The sequence below is a fragment of the Neltuma alba genome, unplaced genomic scaffold (assembly GCF_004799145.2).
Source record: "Neltuma alba isolate B1F8T4 unplaced genomic scaffold, ASM479914v2 tig00003470_pilon, whole genome shotgun sequence".
NCBI classification, from domain to species: Eukaryota; Viridiplantae; Streptophyta; class Magnoliopsida; order Fabales; family Fabaceae; genus Neltuma; species Neltuma alba.
This window is the reverse complement of record NW_021633296.1, coordinates 29109-45424: the sequence shown is the minus strand read 5'-3', so window position 1 is coordinate 45424 and position 16316 is coordinate 29109. Positions and strand designations below refer to the sequence as shown.

General features: G+C 36.1%; 2 protein-coding genes and 1 pseudogene across 2 annotated transcripts; 2 read left to right on the top strand and 1 right to left on the bottom strand.

The window, feature by feature from the left end:
* Window positions 1–372: 372 nt before the first annotated feature.
* LOC114741700 (small RNA 2'-O-methyltransferase-like) lies at window positions 373–3253 on the top strand (annotated as a pseudogene).
* A 2916-nt stretch (window positions 3254–6169) lies between these two features.
* LOC114741691 (pentatricopeptide repeat-containing protein At5g43790-like) lies at window positions 6170–8068 on the bottom strand. The gene has a single exon (XM_028929948.1). It carries the CDS (start codon window positions 8022–8024, stop codon window positions 6246–6248), a length of 1779 nt encoding a protein of 592 aa, XP_028785781.1. The 5' UTR covers window positions 8025–8068; the 3' UTR covers window positions 6170–6245.
* A 1129-nt stretch (window positions 8069–9197) lies between these two features.
* LOC114741692 (histidinol dehydrogenase, chloroplastic) lies at window positions 9198–15781 on the top strand. Its single transcript, XM_028929949.1, has 14 exons — window positions 9198–9398; window positions 11627–11748; window positions 11876–11928; window positions 12081–12153; window positions 12248–12349; window positions 12751–12852; window positions 12955–13026; window positions 13115–13177; window positions 13310–13351; window positions 13780–13839; window positions 13938–14048; window positions 14405–14575; window positions 14929–15019; window positions 15146–15781. Exons 1-14 carry the CDS (start codon window positions 9218–9220, stop codon window positions 15415–15417), a joined length of 1515 nt encoding a protein of 504 aa, XP_028785782.1. The 5' UTR covers window positions 9198–9217; the 3' UTR covers window positions 15418–15781.
* The last annotated feature ends 535 nt before the right edge of the window (window positions 15782–16316 follow it).

Here is a 16316-nt window from a genome sequence, read left to right as displayed (position 1 = left end):
GGCTTATTTTATATGCTTAAAATGCTGATGGTGCCAGTCTATCTATTTCTGACGTATGTATGAAGCAAAACTTCTTGCCCTGTGATTTTGCAGGATTGAAATTCTCTTGTTAAAGATATTAATTAAAACCAATCCTTGGCTCTCACATAATATTTTAAGCCATATTTATTGAAACCTAACTAGTTACTAGTGATGAAAGCTGATATCTTCAGATGATTATCCTTAAGAGTTTGTGTCTTCTTCTGTCTTTAACTTAACGTATATTTTAACCCATTTTGTCATGTGAATTTTGCACATCTCAATCCTTATTCACTGAATAATTGTGCATGATTAACTAACTTCAACGTTTAATCATTACTACATTGCTATCACAGGATGCTTATAAGTAAGACACCAAGTGGGATCTATAAATTGTCCAGAGAAGCAATATTTGCCGCTGAGTTGCCCTCATCATTTACAACAAAAGCAAACTGGAGGGGTTCCCTTCCCAGAGATATCCTTTATATGTTCTGTCGTCAGCACCGTCTACTTGAACCTGTCTTCTCCCCCATAAGCTGTCCTTTGAAAGGATCATCTGAATCATCAGGATCTTCCTTGAAGGATGCGTGCTCAGCTACAGAAGAGATTGAACATGTCAGAGGAGCTTGTCAAAGCAGGTGCAAAGCAATCAGAAGTGTCAGGATGCACATTTAAATGTGATGTTAAATTAAATTTTCTAAGTCTGAGGATTTAATTATTGTTTGTTCCCCGGAGGGCAAGTTTAAGAAACAGAATGATGCCTTACAGAATGCTTGTTTGAAGATTCTATCATGGCTAAATGAGTATTTTAAGAACAGTAGCGCTCCTTTTGAGATTTTTATATCATACTGCAGACAGCTTCAATATTCAGATTCATTCAAAAACCATTGTAAAGAGTTGCTGTATGTCAATCGGTACGAAATACTCAGCTTAATATGCTTGGATGCATGCGTCCATTGTGTACTGGACCTGCATATGGAATGCGCTCTTTAAAGATTGAAGGGTCAGATTCTGGTGTTTGTCCATGCAATGGATCTATACCATGTATAAGGTATTCTATTTCTTTGGTTGTAAAGGGTGATAATCTGAAAGAACTTATTGAAGCTTGTGAAGAATTTGAGTTTGAGATAGGGGTTGGTGCTGTGACAACAGATGTTGAGGGGGTTTGTGATGCAGTTGTGTGTTGGCCAGTCTGCTTGTTTTACCACAGAGTTACCTCCTTCCGAATTGATTCTAGCTTCAGCGGCTGATTCAGCCAGAACTCTTTCTTTGTGTCTTCTAGTAAGGTCAATTTCTCCTGTTATTAATATCTTGACGGTTTTCTAAATCATGATATGGTTCAATTGACCTAAAACTAAATGCTTTTAAGATGTTGAACTTGCAAAGTGGACAGGACTTGCTCCTAAAAAATGATTGGATTGAAGTTGCTTATTTTGTCAGTTATTTTATACTCCTTTTTTTTTTTTTTTAACCAGAACCCTGCTTCATGGAATATGCAATAGCTTTGACCAAGTTAACAGAACCCATGGAGGAAAGGATGGAACAAGCTCTTTTTAGCCCTCCACTTTCAAAGCAAAGGGTGGAGTTTGCAGTGCATCACATTATAGAATCGTGTGCTGCAACTCTGGTAGACATAAATTTCTTATCTTCTCCTTTATGGTTTATCTAAAACTTGAGTTTAATATTCTCCTGGGTGATAGGTTGATTTTGGATGTGGAGCTGGAAGTTTGCTGGAAGCATTGTTAAATTATCCTACTTCCCTGGAAAAAATGGTTGGTGTTGATATTTCACCAAAAGGTCTTGCTCGGGCTGCTAAGGTATTAAGTACGTTGTCATATCATGGAGTTATCATCTTCTTTTGGTACAGTAAAATAATAACACCTTGTGATATATCTCATGCTATAATTTAGTGAAAGTTGTAACGTTATTCAACCATGCAGAATTTGATTATGATTTATTGTACCCACTATCCTTTCCCTTTTGGGAAGTTAAGCTCTTAGGTTCTTATGATAGCTATGAATCCTGCAGGTTCTTAATTCAAAATTAGTTACAAACTCAGATGTTTGATGATGTGCCATATGCTGGGATCAAATCTGTTATTCTTTATGAAGGTTCAATTACAAGTTTTGATTCCAGGTTGCATGGATTTGATATTGGCACTTGCTTAGAGGTGCTCCCTTCCCCGTTTTACTTTTTACTGGATTGACTTGTACATCCAAATTTAAAGATACCCTTTATAACATAAATTCTTCTCTTCTATTTATGCTCTGTCACTCGTCTCATCTATGTCTGTTGGTTAACTGTTATTGATCCTAGGATATATTCTTTATTATCTCCTGCTTCTTATACTAGCACTTGAACCCAGGACCCCAGCATTATACCTTGAAGACTGAGACCAAATATGCTAGTTATGCTCTTTATTATCTTTGTTAGATAATTTGTCAATATTCAACCTGTTTCAATAAGTGGGGATCAATAGGAAGCAATCTGCTAAAGGTTTCGACTCTGGACTGAGGAAAATTGCAATAAGGAAATATGCAAATCGTGACAGCTTCCGAGTTTACTTCTTTCTGCATCTACTTGCTTGCATTTGTATTCTAGTAACTCTAGACTGTAGAGATTGATTGATTGTCAATAGTGGGATCTGATCTTTCTTTATCCGGTGTGGGAGACAAAATTCAAGTTTACCACTAGGCATGTTCTGTAATATCTTATTACCAACTCGGAGTATCCTTGTTGCCATTTAAATTTAAATTAAACCATGTATTATGTAAGTACTGCTTGTTGATCTGCTTGTTTTAGACGTATGATTTTTTCCCCTGTGGAAATTGTGATTGCCTGAAATTTATACAAATCATTGGTGAAATTGTAGGTCATTGAGCATATGGAAGAAGACCAAGCATGTCTATTTGGTGATGTTGTATTAAGTTCTTTTCGTCCAAGGATTCTCATCATTTCAACGCCAATTATGAATACAATGTAGTGCTTCAGCGGTCTAATCCAGCAAGCCAGGAACAGGAAGAGGAGTTGGATGAAAAATCCTCGTTACGTCATGTAGATTTCGCAATCATGACCACAAATTTGAGTGGACTAGAGAGCAATTCAGTCGCTGGGCATCTGATTTAGCTGCACGGCATAATACAATGTGGAGTTCAGTGGGGTTGGTGGGACAGCTGGTGTTGAACCAGGCTTTGCCTCACAGATGCTGTATTTATTAGAAAGAAACTATGGCTGAAGTAGATGATGAACTGAAGATGCTGATTTAGATCACCGATTCAATGTTATGTGGGAATGGAATAGAATCAACAAATGAAATATTTTTGGACTTTACGCTGAAACTTGTACAGTTTACTCAACTGCTGTGAACTGAGAGTAAAAAAGTGGAGCAAACGAGAATAACGATGACGGGGAGGATTTGGATTCTGGATTATTTATATTTATGGTTTCAAATGATTCTTCTAAAAGAAGAGGGATGTTATGTGTATCCTGATCTATGGGGATTGGGCATAGCTAATCATATAATTTAATAATTTTGTTGGTGCAAAATATTTAACTTGAGTACTTGACAGAACACTGTTCCTAATGCTGGAAAATGACACAATGACTGACATTAAAAAAATTGAACACTTTCTATGTTTTTCTTTTTTGTTTTTTTGGGTAAAAGGACGAAATGATATTAAAATTAAAAGGGTTACAAAGTTCCAAACGATAACAGCCTGCAAGTTTTGTAAGAAATTTTAAAAATAAAGGAAGGTAAACTACTCTAGATTTATAGCTTTTAACATGAGATAAAAAGAAAAGATATCCTTCCAGACTAGATTAGCAGAGTGAGGAGGCTTGGGTGAAATTTTAATGAAACATTTTTGCACGCAACTCATAGTTAATGACTACAGTTTCTAATGCACAAACATTTGAGAATTTTGAATTCAAAGAAGGGAAGCTCTGAAACATAATAAAAAAAAAAATGACCGTTGTAATTTTTGATTCTCCATAAAAGTTCTTATAATGATGATATGTTAGAGCATATAATTCCATGACAATGAGTGATTCTGGGTCTTGAATTTATAGAGAATGATAGCCCAACCTTCATTGTTTGGGAAGTTATAACTCAAGACAGATGTACATGAGATTGGCAGCTATCAACATTAGCCTGAGGAGAAAATGCTAATTGAAAGAGAGTGTGTGTATGCCTTGTATCTCTTTGATAGTAGCTATCAAAGATATCTTCTTCCCTTGCCATAGAATTATCTTCTTTCCAAATGAATTTCTAGAAATCATCTAGAACCGTATTATCAGTATTAATTAAAAAAGATGCTTCATCTTTTACCTACAGATCCCCATAGAATTTTTTTGCCATGCCAGTTTATTCGAAATATCTATGATAGAGAGAGGAGTGACAGAATGGCTGAAGTTGAGGAACTTGGGAGAAAGTTGATAAACTCAGGATGAGTTCCACTCAACATTACTCTAAAGTCCAATTTGGTACGAAACATTAAACTAAGATTGAGATTGAAATTGTAATTGAAAAAAATCATTAAATAATATTGAATATGAGTAATTGCTATTATATAGAATTAGGCAAACTCATAGAGGTAGGATTGGAGAATACCACTTCCCCTCAGATATTCTCCAATCCCACATAATGGGTTTGGCTAATCCCATATAACAAACAATCTCTTATATTAAATACTCTTTTAATAAATTTTCTCAATCACAATCCTAATCATAATCTCTTATTTTCAATACTTCCTACCAATGTAACCTAAAAAGAATTGCCATGCCACTGAAAAGATCAGCTACATATCGAATATTTGATGTGACAGCTAGATCTTGTTGCATTGGCCACCACAACTGATGGTTCATAGGAATGGAAAGGCCATTTCCAACTCTCCACTTCAGTTTGGATATTATAAGTCCTGCATTCTCAGAAATACTCTTCCATATCCATGATGCATTGTAAGGTGTCTTAATCAAATTAGTGACATCAATATATTTGATTTTCAAGGAAGATTCTAATAGTGAAGGCTCTTCAGATGTTTAAAAACTCTCCAAACTTTCCTAGCAAGAAGGGCCCTATTCATGACTGCCGCGGGTCTCAATCCTAGGCCTCCTTGCTCCACGGTTTAAGAATTTCCCCTTTTCTAAGAAGATGCGCCTTGTTCTTGATATTTGTTGATCTCCAAAAGAAATTGATGCAACAAGGGTCAATTTGTTCACAGATGTGTTTTGGTAGCTTGATGCCAGAAAAAACATGTATATTTATATCTGCCAGCGCCAACTTGATGAGCGAAGTCTAGAGGTCTGGGATAGAAGTTTTGTCTGCCAATGGGCAATTTTATATCTCACTGCGTTTAACACTCGAGAGGAGATTTGAGTCTTTCTTTTGCCTGGATCTATCCAAGTTCCTAGGCATTTTCCCAATTTAGAATCAAATCTGAATCCAAGAAATTTAGACCGCATACTTTAGCATTGCAAGGCATATTCTCAGTAATATTTGTAGTTTTACAAATAATAAATATTTATGTAAATTTGTAAAGAATATTTTTTTTCCTCATCCTATATTAATAATTGTGTTGATTTGTAGCATATTAAATATTTATTTAGTTTATCTTTATATTTAATATGTATTTTTGGTAAAACCAAAAGTTTTTTCCTCAATCATTTTTTGTCGGTGAATTCTTTGCACCTAAAAACCTTCCTCAAAATTAGATTCCCTTAAATTTTCTAATTATAAAAGATAACCTAGTTATATATAACTCGTAAAATCTACAGAAACTTAAATTTTCTGGTTATGAAAGGTGACCTAGTTATACCTAGCCTACAGAAACTTAGAAAGTCTTGGCAAGAGAAAATCGTAAACATAATTCCAAAAAATTTGTTTAAAGGAAAACATTAATTGATCATATGATTAAGTTCAATCTAAAATTGCAACATACATAAAGTCCCAAAATCGTATTTAATTGAACGTTTGGTATTTAAGTGTGATTTATTTATTACACCAAAATAGTTTAAGCCAATTGGTAGAAATCACTTTCTGGTTTTACAAAAATTGGTAGCAAACACTTTACGCTTATATATTTTCTTATTTAGGCATCAAATGTGTGACTTTGATGTGTTATCTAACAATTGATCTATGAATATAGTCCCTAAATAACAATGGTAGGCCGAGCCATGTCATATTAATTTGTTCAAACAAAACTGCACTGCACAGGTATAACTGTTAGATATCACCAGTAATCCTTGCAAGAACAAGTTCCATCCTGAAAATGATGAAAGCGAGTTCGATCTCTAACTATAATAGTCGTCTGATAAATAGTCGATATCAGCTTAGTGCTAGCATGACAGTCCTCACAAACCCGAAGGTTTTTCAATATTCTTATAGGAGAACTTGAATCTGATGTTGCTAAAAGAGCAAATGCTATCGCTAGCCTTTCACTATGGTAAGAAAGAGCATCTTCCTTGTCTTCTTCTTCCATGTCGAACAAAACTTGAGATGTTCTTGGTTTGTGACCATATTCTTGTAGCCTTCTGTTTATCTCCTCAATCTTCAAATATATCTCCTTAGAAAATGGATGAGTTTTATCACATGTGAGAAACTTGTGCATGGCCCCGCCAATCTCAACTAAGCTAAATCCAGGAATTTTGTTAACCCCTTGATGTTTCATTAGAGTTCTCACTCTCTTCACGTCATCCCACCTATTGAAATTAGCATACATATTGGACAGAAGCACATAGTTTCCACTAGTTTCTGGTTCTAATTGCATCAAGTGTTTGAGTGCAACTTCACCTATCTCTATATTTCCATGAAGTCTTGCTGCCCCAAGTAAAGCCCTCCACATTATTGCATTTGGCTTTACGGGCATTTTCCGCACCATATTCTCTGCCTCTTTTAGACGTCCTGCTCGACCAAGAAGATCAACTAGGCAGCCGTAATGCTCAAGCTTTGGCTCGATACCGTGAGCCTTCTTCATGGACTCAAATATTTTACAGCCTTCCTCCACCAATCCAACATGAGAACAAGCAAACAAAGTAACTACAATGGTTGCACTATCAGGAACTAAACCCTCGGGCTTCATCTTTTCATAAAGTTCAAGTGCCTGATGCCCTTGACCATGAGCCGCAAACCCACCAATCATAGCATTATAACAAAATGTGTCCCTTTCAGGCAATTTATCAAACACCTGATAGGCAAGGTTCACGAATCCACATTTGGAATACAAGTCAACTAATGCAGTACCCACAAATCGGTTGACCACAATATTGTTCCTTAAGACATAAGCATGTGCCCACACACCTTGACTAAGAGCACCTAAATTAGAACAAGCTCCAATTAAAGCCACAAGTGTAACTTCATTAGGCCGTATTTGAGACTCCTGCATCTCACTGAACCCATGCAGCACCTCTAAATACATATCAGCATCTTCAAAGCTAGCACTACGTGTGTACGCAGCTAATAAAGTATTCCACATGGCCAGGTCAGGTTCACTGATTTGATTGAACAGATACCTACACTGGCTTAATTTGCCACATTTAGCATAGAAATTGACCAGAGAGGCTTGGACAAAGTGATCAGATGGGGGCTCAAGGAACTTGAAGACATGGGTATGGAGGGGATGGCCACAATGGAGCCATCCGTCAGAGGCACAGGCCTTGAAGAGGGATGGAAAAGTGAAACTATTGGGTCTTAGGGTGGTTTTATTACGGAGGAGTATTTGATTATAAAGTGAGAAGGCTATGTGGGCATGTTCACTATGATAATTGGTGAGGGAAGAAATGAGAGTGTTAAAGAGGAAGATTGTTGGATTTGGGATGTTTCTGAAGATGTGAAGAGCATAGGTTAAGGAAAGCTTGGAGGATTGAATAAGAAGACGACTGAGAGGATATGTATGGAGGGCGAGACCAATTGTGTGCATATGGGCATGAACTTGCTTTAAGGTGGCAAGAGTATGGCATCTTTCTAGGATTTGTAGAGTTGGGTGGCTGAAAATGGGGTTTTGGGTTTTCATGGGAAGGGGTTGTGTAAGCTTCAAATGAATGGATTTCCTCTTTTTAATGAGCTCTCCCTGCAGGAGAATGGAGAAACGAACCTGCATATGAAAATAATATGGATACTGATAACTTGTTTGCATACAATAGCTCGATGCAAATTTTCATACACTTCATAAATCAGCAGTGCTTCAGTCGCCCTGCGCATCCAATCAATTTCATTAGTTTACTTCTTTAATACTACTTTCGGTCCTAATTATAAGAGTTAGTTGACTAATTTGAAAAGATTAAGAAAAGAAATTAAGTTAGTTATTTGTAATAAATAGGTGTTGTCTTTCCTAAAATATCCTTACTAATCAAGTGTATTAACTAGAACTACTATTGTTAAAAAGACTACATTTAGAAAAATACATAAATATAAGAGACAAAATGGATTGGAGTATTATATTTAGGATCAAAATAAAAGTCAAATAAGGTCTTATATTAAAGAGTGAAGACAGTATAGTTTTGTTGATTATTTTGATGCTAAATCTTGGTCTCTAGAGTTTCAAGGTAAGGTCCACTGATTCATTTTGGATAAAAATCTAGTTATTTATTGAAAAAACTTATTTGACATGGTCAAATTATCATCTTTTCTTAATCAGTCCATTAATGCAATACTCAGTTGCCGAGTTCACAAAGGCCGAAAAATTGCTTATCTTTTTATTGTATCCCAAAATAAATGTACAAATGATCATTTAATAAGGGTTAAGAAAAAAAAATTATTAACCAGGTATATTTAGAAATAATATTCTAATATTTTCTGGAATTAAGAAAAGTATTTTTACAATGGCTATTCAAACAAATGGGTAAAAGGCTCCTACTTGATATTGATTTTTATTAAAAAGAAAAAAGAAAAATTACTCATAAATAAATACCCAGGTGAAGCACAAAAATGTGGGCTTGGGCCTCCAGCAAGGTACTTGCGTTGGGAGTGCTCATTGCGTTCCATCCCATCCTTATTATACATACTGTTATTTTTAGTTATTAATATAAAAATTAATTAACTAATTTAAATAGATTAAAAAAATTTATTAAATCAGTATATATAATAAATAATTATCACCTTTTCTAAACTAATTTGCTCCCTTGCCTTTTCACTCTTTCCTTGGGTGTGCGCCTCATTCCTTTCCTCACTCATCCAAATTACAACACAGTCGTTTCAAATCAGCGGATGATAGTGTCAGCGGAGGGAAGCCTTGTAATCCCGCTCTCAATTAAACGTCTAGTATCTCCGATGCCTTCACTTCTTACCTTTGCCAGCGCCGTCACTCATCTTCCTCACGCTCGCGCCGCTCGCTCATCCCCTCTCAGGCTCTCACCTTCTCTCTTCCAGCGCCGCCATTGTCGACCAGGTGTGTTTTGCTCTCCCTCTGTTCTCTATTCAAAAACCCATCTGGTCTGCACATATGAGCTCTTAAAATTGAAAGAGAAGCCATCGAATCATTACTCAGAGGAACCCACTCGCGATTTCTTATGAAGGAATTTTCAGAGGGCGAAGTGGGTAGATAAAGAATGGTGGGATTGAGATATTGAAGGAGAAAGGGGTGGATAAGTATTAAGGATGTAGGATTTGAAGGGTGACAATCGTGAGCCAATCTTGATTTTCATGTGCTCCATATTTTGCGAATTTTTTTTTTTAATATTTAGTGTAAATGATTGAAATATAATAGAATCAAACTCTTTTGTGTTGGAAACTAAGGTCTAAGATTTATTTTTGCTTCTTCTATCACTCTTCTACTTTCCTCAATGTTGTTTTTCTTCTTCTTTTGGTCTTCTACTTCCCAAAATGCTGTTCATCTGGGCTCTGTTTTTTTGTCGGGACGTCCCGATTTGTCCCGGTCCCATCCCCGTCCCATTCGGCACTGGGGCATCTTCAGGACGGGACGGGACGCGGGACGAAAATATTCGTCCCGTGTGTCTTTCCGGAACGGGACACGGTGTCCCGTCTCGTCCCGTGAGCACCCCACTATTTACCTTCGACCTGCTCTCGTGGCTGCACACTGCGCCAACAGAGTAAACTTACGCCTTTTGCTTTCGTCAACATTAACCGAATTAGTCAGACAAAGTTTTTGTCTTGGATTAATTGATTCTGAGATGAGTTTGTTCTTTTCTTTATGGATAAAAACATACCGTTTTAATATATCCCTTTCGACGCACTGCGTTTGTGTGATAAATTTGCGTTGCATTAACTGTGTGTACCATTTCTAGACAGTTCTTGTAGTTTATAATGTGCTTCATGGATGCTAGCTGGATTATCAGCCTGCAGGATTTATGAGTTTATGTTTCTTGTGCGAGGAGTTGGTGCTGCTCAATTACATGTCGACGCCCAAAACCATTTCAGTTGATATCTTAATAACACCGAGAAGAGATGGTTTCGCAACTCCGTTGTTTACACAAAAATACAATTGCTGATTTGCGCCATTAATTCAGCGGATTGTTTTACATATTAATGGCAGAGAAGCGGAGTTGTTTCTCATGTGGCCGGAAAGCTGTGGAGCAGGATTACTTGCGTTTTAAGATATGAAACAAATCATCAGCTCCATTAATTCAGTTGATATCTATAATAACACTGGGAAGAGATGGTTTCGCAACTCTCTTGTTTACACAAAAATACAATTGTTGATTTGCGCCATTAATTCGGCAGATTGTTTTACATAATAATGGTTGAGAAGCGGAGTCGTTTCTCATGTGGGCGGAAAGCTGTGGGAGCGGGATTACTTGCGTTTAAGGATATGAAACAAACCATCAGCCAGCCAAACAAGTTAGTTAATGCTACAAAGTCATAAACTGTTCCACTTTGTCCTAGATTTCTATTGGACTCTGATCTTTATTGAAAAATGGAAATTGGAGACCCCATTAGCCTTTCGACTATTGGGCTTTGATGCTATTGACTTTTGCTAGATTATAGTCTCCGTCCTGTGTCCATATTCAAGTAAAATCCCTTTAGTTGTCTCCTTCTTGGCTACCTAAAATTATTTACCTGATTTTATATGTCGTCTTTGTGACATTTGGTCCAGTTGAAATGTTTTCTTCCTTAAGTTCCAATCTTCTTCTTTCTTTGATAATTTAAAAAAAAAAAAATTCCATATTGAGTACTTATCGGTCTGATTGAAAATGATGATGGAGAGTCAGCTTTTATGTTTTAACCAGATCATTTGATCAAGCCTTCCAAATTGAGCTTGTCAAGTTACTGGCATTTCCAGAAGGTCCAGAACGACATTGATTTAACATCACCCCATCCCTGCGGGTACATCAATTGACAGTTTTTCTTGTTACTCTTGGAACTGTGAGGATATGGATCTATGCATGTGCCGTCTCTGGGTGTTGAGGCTTTCAATACTAATCATCAAATTAAAATTTTATTTTAGCATTTGTGTTCAGTATCTTAAGTAGCACAAATTATGGCATATGGACTATACCACTGACACAGATAGAAAGATATGCACCATATCTAACTTATAGTCTTTGCTTGCTTGTCGTTTTGTTGTTGGAAAATAAGGTGTTAAACTACCTTGCCAGATGAAATGTCACATCCTGAGGCTTTGTGCTTCATGCCATAACATTGCATTTCTTGCTACAGTGTTTTCCTTTAATCAGATAAAGTGCTCAATGAAGTCATATAAATTGTCAGAGCTTACTCAGGCTGAGATTGAGAGCCTTAAGGGTCGCCCTCACATAGACTTTTCTTCCATTTTCAGTGTGGTAAGTATTAGTTATTGTTTTTAATTTACCTGCTAAACTTAACTTATCTACTGTATGTTAATAATATTTTGTTATATATCACTTTCATTGAACTGTGCTTAATTAACATAGAAGCCGTGTATTATAGGTAAATCCTATTGTTGATGATGTTCATAAACGAGGTGATGCGGCAGTTAAAGAGTTAGTGCTTCTTAATAACTTACTCTCAGTGAAGTTTGTTTAAATTTGTTAATTACTTTCAAATTAGTGACTAATCCTATTTAGTTACCTCCTGTATCTTTTCATATCTCTTTAGCTATACTTTAGACATTGTATCTGCTCTTGTTTCATAGGTATACATCAAAATTTGACAAAGCAGAACTAGATAAGATAGTTGAAACTGTCTCAGAGCTTCCTGATCCAGTGGTATATTGAACGTGCAGACCTTATTCATAAAAATTCGTTTCCATTTGGTTGAAACTATATTTTGAACGCTTGTTGATTTGTTGTTTTTCTGCAGCTTGATGAACCCATCAGGGATGCTTTTGACATTGCTTACAGCAATATATATGCGTTTCATGATGCTCAAAAGTCAGCTGATAAAAGTGTAGAGAACATGAAAGTATGTTAAAGACTCAAAATTCATTCTTGTTCTTGGCTAAGTTGAGTGGACAAAAGTCACAAGTGTGAGCTGTAATACATATTCATGTTCACCCTAGAGTGAAAAAGTTCAGAGTTTTATAGTATTGGTATAGCAAACTGCAATAGTAAGAAGTAAATGATTGCAGTATTATCTTAGAAATGTTAGATGCTGGAAGGATACCATGCTTAGAAGATTGTATTCCAGATGCGGTCATTTGCTTCTGTGTCCTCAACAAGTTTGTTCTAAACTTGTGGGTTTCTAATGTGTATGTCTTGCTATTTCATTTCAAGCCTTCATGTCTGTGACACTCTTGGTTCCTCAAATTTCAGTGCTATCCAATACCTCATCTGTGATTCATTTATGTTTTTAATAATTGTCAGGGAGTCAAATGCAAGCGAGTTGCTAGATGCATTAATTCTGTGGGTCTTTACATTCCAGGGGGAACTGCAGTGTTGCCTTCAACAGCTCTGATGCTTTCAATAGTAAGTTGAATACATATTTCATGAGCTTTTGTTATTGTTTTTCATCTAATGATTATCAACATTTATCACCATATTAAGTTGACACCTAAACACTGTATCCAGCCTGCACAGATTGCTGGATGTAAAACTATTGTTCTTGCAACTCCTCCAGCTCAGGATGGCACTATATGCAAGGTATTTTTTCATATTGGATTGTAATATAACTATGAGGTTTCTCTAGTCTTGCTCTCACTTCTCTGTACTGACCGATGATTTCCTGCAGGAGGTTCTGTATTGTGCAAAGAAGGCTGGGGTGACTCACATTCTTAAAGCAGGAGGAGCTCAGGTTTTAAAGCATGATGACATAACCCATTTTCTAGCTTTGTAATTTGAGATTCTGCCCTTACATTCCTATTTTATGTATAGGTATCATCTTAAGCATGAATTATAATTTACATGACATTCTTCTCCGTTGCAGGCCATATCGGCAATGGCTTGGGGTACGGCATCTTGTCCAAAGGTTCTCAATAATAAATCATCTCTTCTGTCATGTTCTACATTCAAATTATTATTGTGTTATTAGTATTGATTGGTTTGAGCTTTCCCTCTCTTCATATTCAGTGTGTTGTCTGATATGTATTTAATTAGTTTACCATTTCTTTTTTCCGTATCTCATACTATAATCAATTCATCTTCATGATTGTCTTGATTTATTCAAAGTCATCTCATAAGATTTTTATAGCTCTCAAAATCTCCCTCGCTACTGTCATTATTAATTTGAAGAGTTTATTGGGTTTATAATTCATGGTTAATTGCAACACATTTTACAACTGCCTTTTCCTTCTTATACAATTACCTAGTAAGATATTACAGAAGAATTTGCTCTTTTTTCAGTATTTCATAATTTGTCATTTTTTCAATTGTGAATTTGTGGTGTCACTTTTGCAGGTTGAGAAGATTTTTGGCCCTGGAAATCAGTATGTCACAGCTGCAAAAATGATACTTCAAGTATACCCATTTACAATCAACTGTGGTTTTTTTTCCAATCATTGTTTCATATACTTAAAATCTTAGAGCGTTTTCCCCTTAATCTTTAAAACCTGCAGAACAGTGAAGCCATGGTTTCAATTGACATGCCAGCCGGTCCATCTGAAGTTTTGGTCATTGCAGACAAGCATGCACTGCCCCGTCATGTAGCAGCTGATTTGCTTTCCCAGGTTTGCAGAGAAATTCAGAAGTTTTGTGTATTCTTTATTTTTGTATCTCTGTTTTCTTCTGCCTTTTTCCTTGTATTTATCTCTTGTTATATTTTTCCCTATAAGAACGGTTTATAAAATCTATAAATACATGATATAGAATATATGACATGTTTAATGTAGACATCTATTTAGGCTCTAACGTGTTCAATCTAGAATTTGTTTCACTATGTTTTCCTCTCAATACATGTGAACATGTATGAGTCTCAAAATTATGAAATCATTCATTCTTTCCAAACCTATTCAAGTGACTAGCAGCAGGCACACTTTCTCTAACGTAGATTTCTGACATCATTATGACTAGCTTACAATTTCAGGCTGAGCATGGTCCTGATAGTCAGGTGGTTCTTGTGATTGCTGGAGATGGTGTGGACATACAAGCTATAGAGGAAGAACTCAGCAAGCAGTGCAGTAGTCTTCCAAGAGGAGAGTTTGCCTCTAAAGCCCTGAGCCACAGTTTTATCGTGCATGCACATGATATGCTCGAGGTTAGTCCTGTAGTTAAAGTTGTTCTCTTTATGCTCAAGCTCTAGTGATGCCTTTTTTGTGCATTTTCTGTGTATATTAGTATATTTGGTTGTTTTAAGCAGATCAAAGACAAAAGGCATATATAGAGAGAATTGTTTCTACGTACGGAATAACACACTCTGCTAGGTTCCTCTGTCCTTATGCAGAGCTAATAAGGTTATGCATAATAGTAAAGATTATTGTAAATTTAGGCATACTATATGAGTTCAACAATTTTCACTTCATTCCTAATTTTCTCTGTTTTCTCAATTATCAGTACTTCAATATCCATATTGAAGTATCAAAAGTGTGAGTTGTTTTCTGGAACTTGCAGGCAATCAATTTCTCAAACTTATATGCTCCTGAGCATCTAATTGTCAATGTGAGGGATGCGGAGAAGTGGGAGAGTTTAATTGAGAATGCTGGTAAGTCATTAATGAATATGAATTTGATGCAATTTCTTGAGCTTTAGATTCCTTGGCATCTTTATTCTCACCAACTGTCATAATTAAAGAATCCTAAATTTCAGTGCTTGTGAATTGCTTCTGCAGGTTCTGTGTTTTTGGGGCCGTGGACGCCAGAGAGTGTGGGTGATTATGCGAGTGGGACAAACCATGTTCTTCCTACCTATGGTTATGCAAGGATGTATAGTGGTGTTTCATTGGACTCTTTCCTGAAGTACATAACCATACAGTCTCTTACTGAGGATGGTCTGAGAAAACTTGGGCCATATGTAGCAACGATGGCTGAAGTTGAAGGTCTCGATGCCCACAAGAGGGCAGTTACCCTCAGGCTTCAGGATATAGAAGCCAAGCAGGTCTGAAGATAAGATCGATACGTTAATCTGCTACGCTGCAAATGCCCGCTTCTTATGAACGCCAAATTCTCAGCCTTTAGAATGATCAACTCGCCTGCGTTCCCGTATCCATTTTGTTTGTTTCTTTTTTCCCAATGCAACAATATCCGGGTTTCTACGAACTACTTGACGTCTGAAAGTGGTTCATAGAGCTAAGGTGATTTCTCATTCCGTCTTCCATGAGCTTCAGACCAAATAACATACCTTTATGTATTCTACTGGATGTAGACGCATGGGATTGATTTTGCCTGTTGAGCTCTGGAGAGACCAAAATATTCTTTCCGTACTCTTGTTTCCTTAGGGGATTGACCAAGATGGGTTTTGTTGGATAGGGTTAATGTTGTACGCAAATAAACATACTGGGCCAGATTAGACCGCCTGATGACTCGAGTGACCAGCGTGACCTAGTCTGCTCAGTTAAATGTACTTGAAAAAGACAATTTACGCAAAAAATAAAAAGGACAAAACTACATTAATCTAATTTATTTAAAATAAAATATAGTCCTCCGATTCTTAATATAAGACTCAGTTCTTTACTGAGTTTTGATTCTAAATATAATATCTATTTTTTATATTTATTAATTTTTTTTAAATTATCTTTATGGATATTTCCTTAACTATAATCAAATAGAAAAAGAAATAGAAAAAGCAAAGAGGGTATTAACAAAGATGATTATAGTGTTTTAAGAAAAACGTCATTTTTTTTATAATTAACTAACTTACCTAACTTTCTTAATTTAATCAAATTAGTTAAATGAGTTTTATATTAAGAACTAAAAAAGTATATTCAGATTAATTAAAGATATTTTTGTTTTAAATCTAATTAAAATTAGCATAAAACATTGTTATGCTTTATTTGAAAAAGT

Excerpts from the sequence above, each read along its gene's own strand:
- LOC114741691 (XM_028929948.1), bottom strand. The coding sequence starts at position 8,024 with ATGAAAACCCAAAACCCCATTTTCAGCCACCCAACTCTACAAATCCTA.
- LOC114741692 (XM_028929949.1), top strand. The coding sequence starts at position 9,218 with ATGATAGTGTCAGCGGAGGGAAGCCTTGTAATCCCGCTCTCAATTAAA. Across the intron at positions 12,154-12,247 it reads CAGAGCTTCCTGATCCAGTG|CTTGATGAACCCATCAGGGA; the intron begins GTATATTGAACG and ends GTTTTTCTGCAG. Across the intron at positions 12,853-12,954 it reads CAGCTCTGATGCTTTCAATA|CCTGCACAGATTGCTGGATG; the intron begins GTAAGTTGAATA and ends CACTGTATCCAG.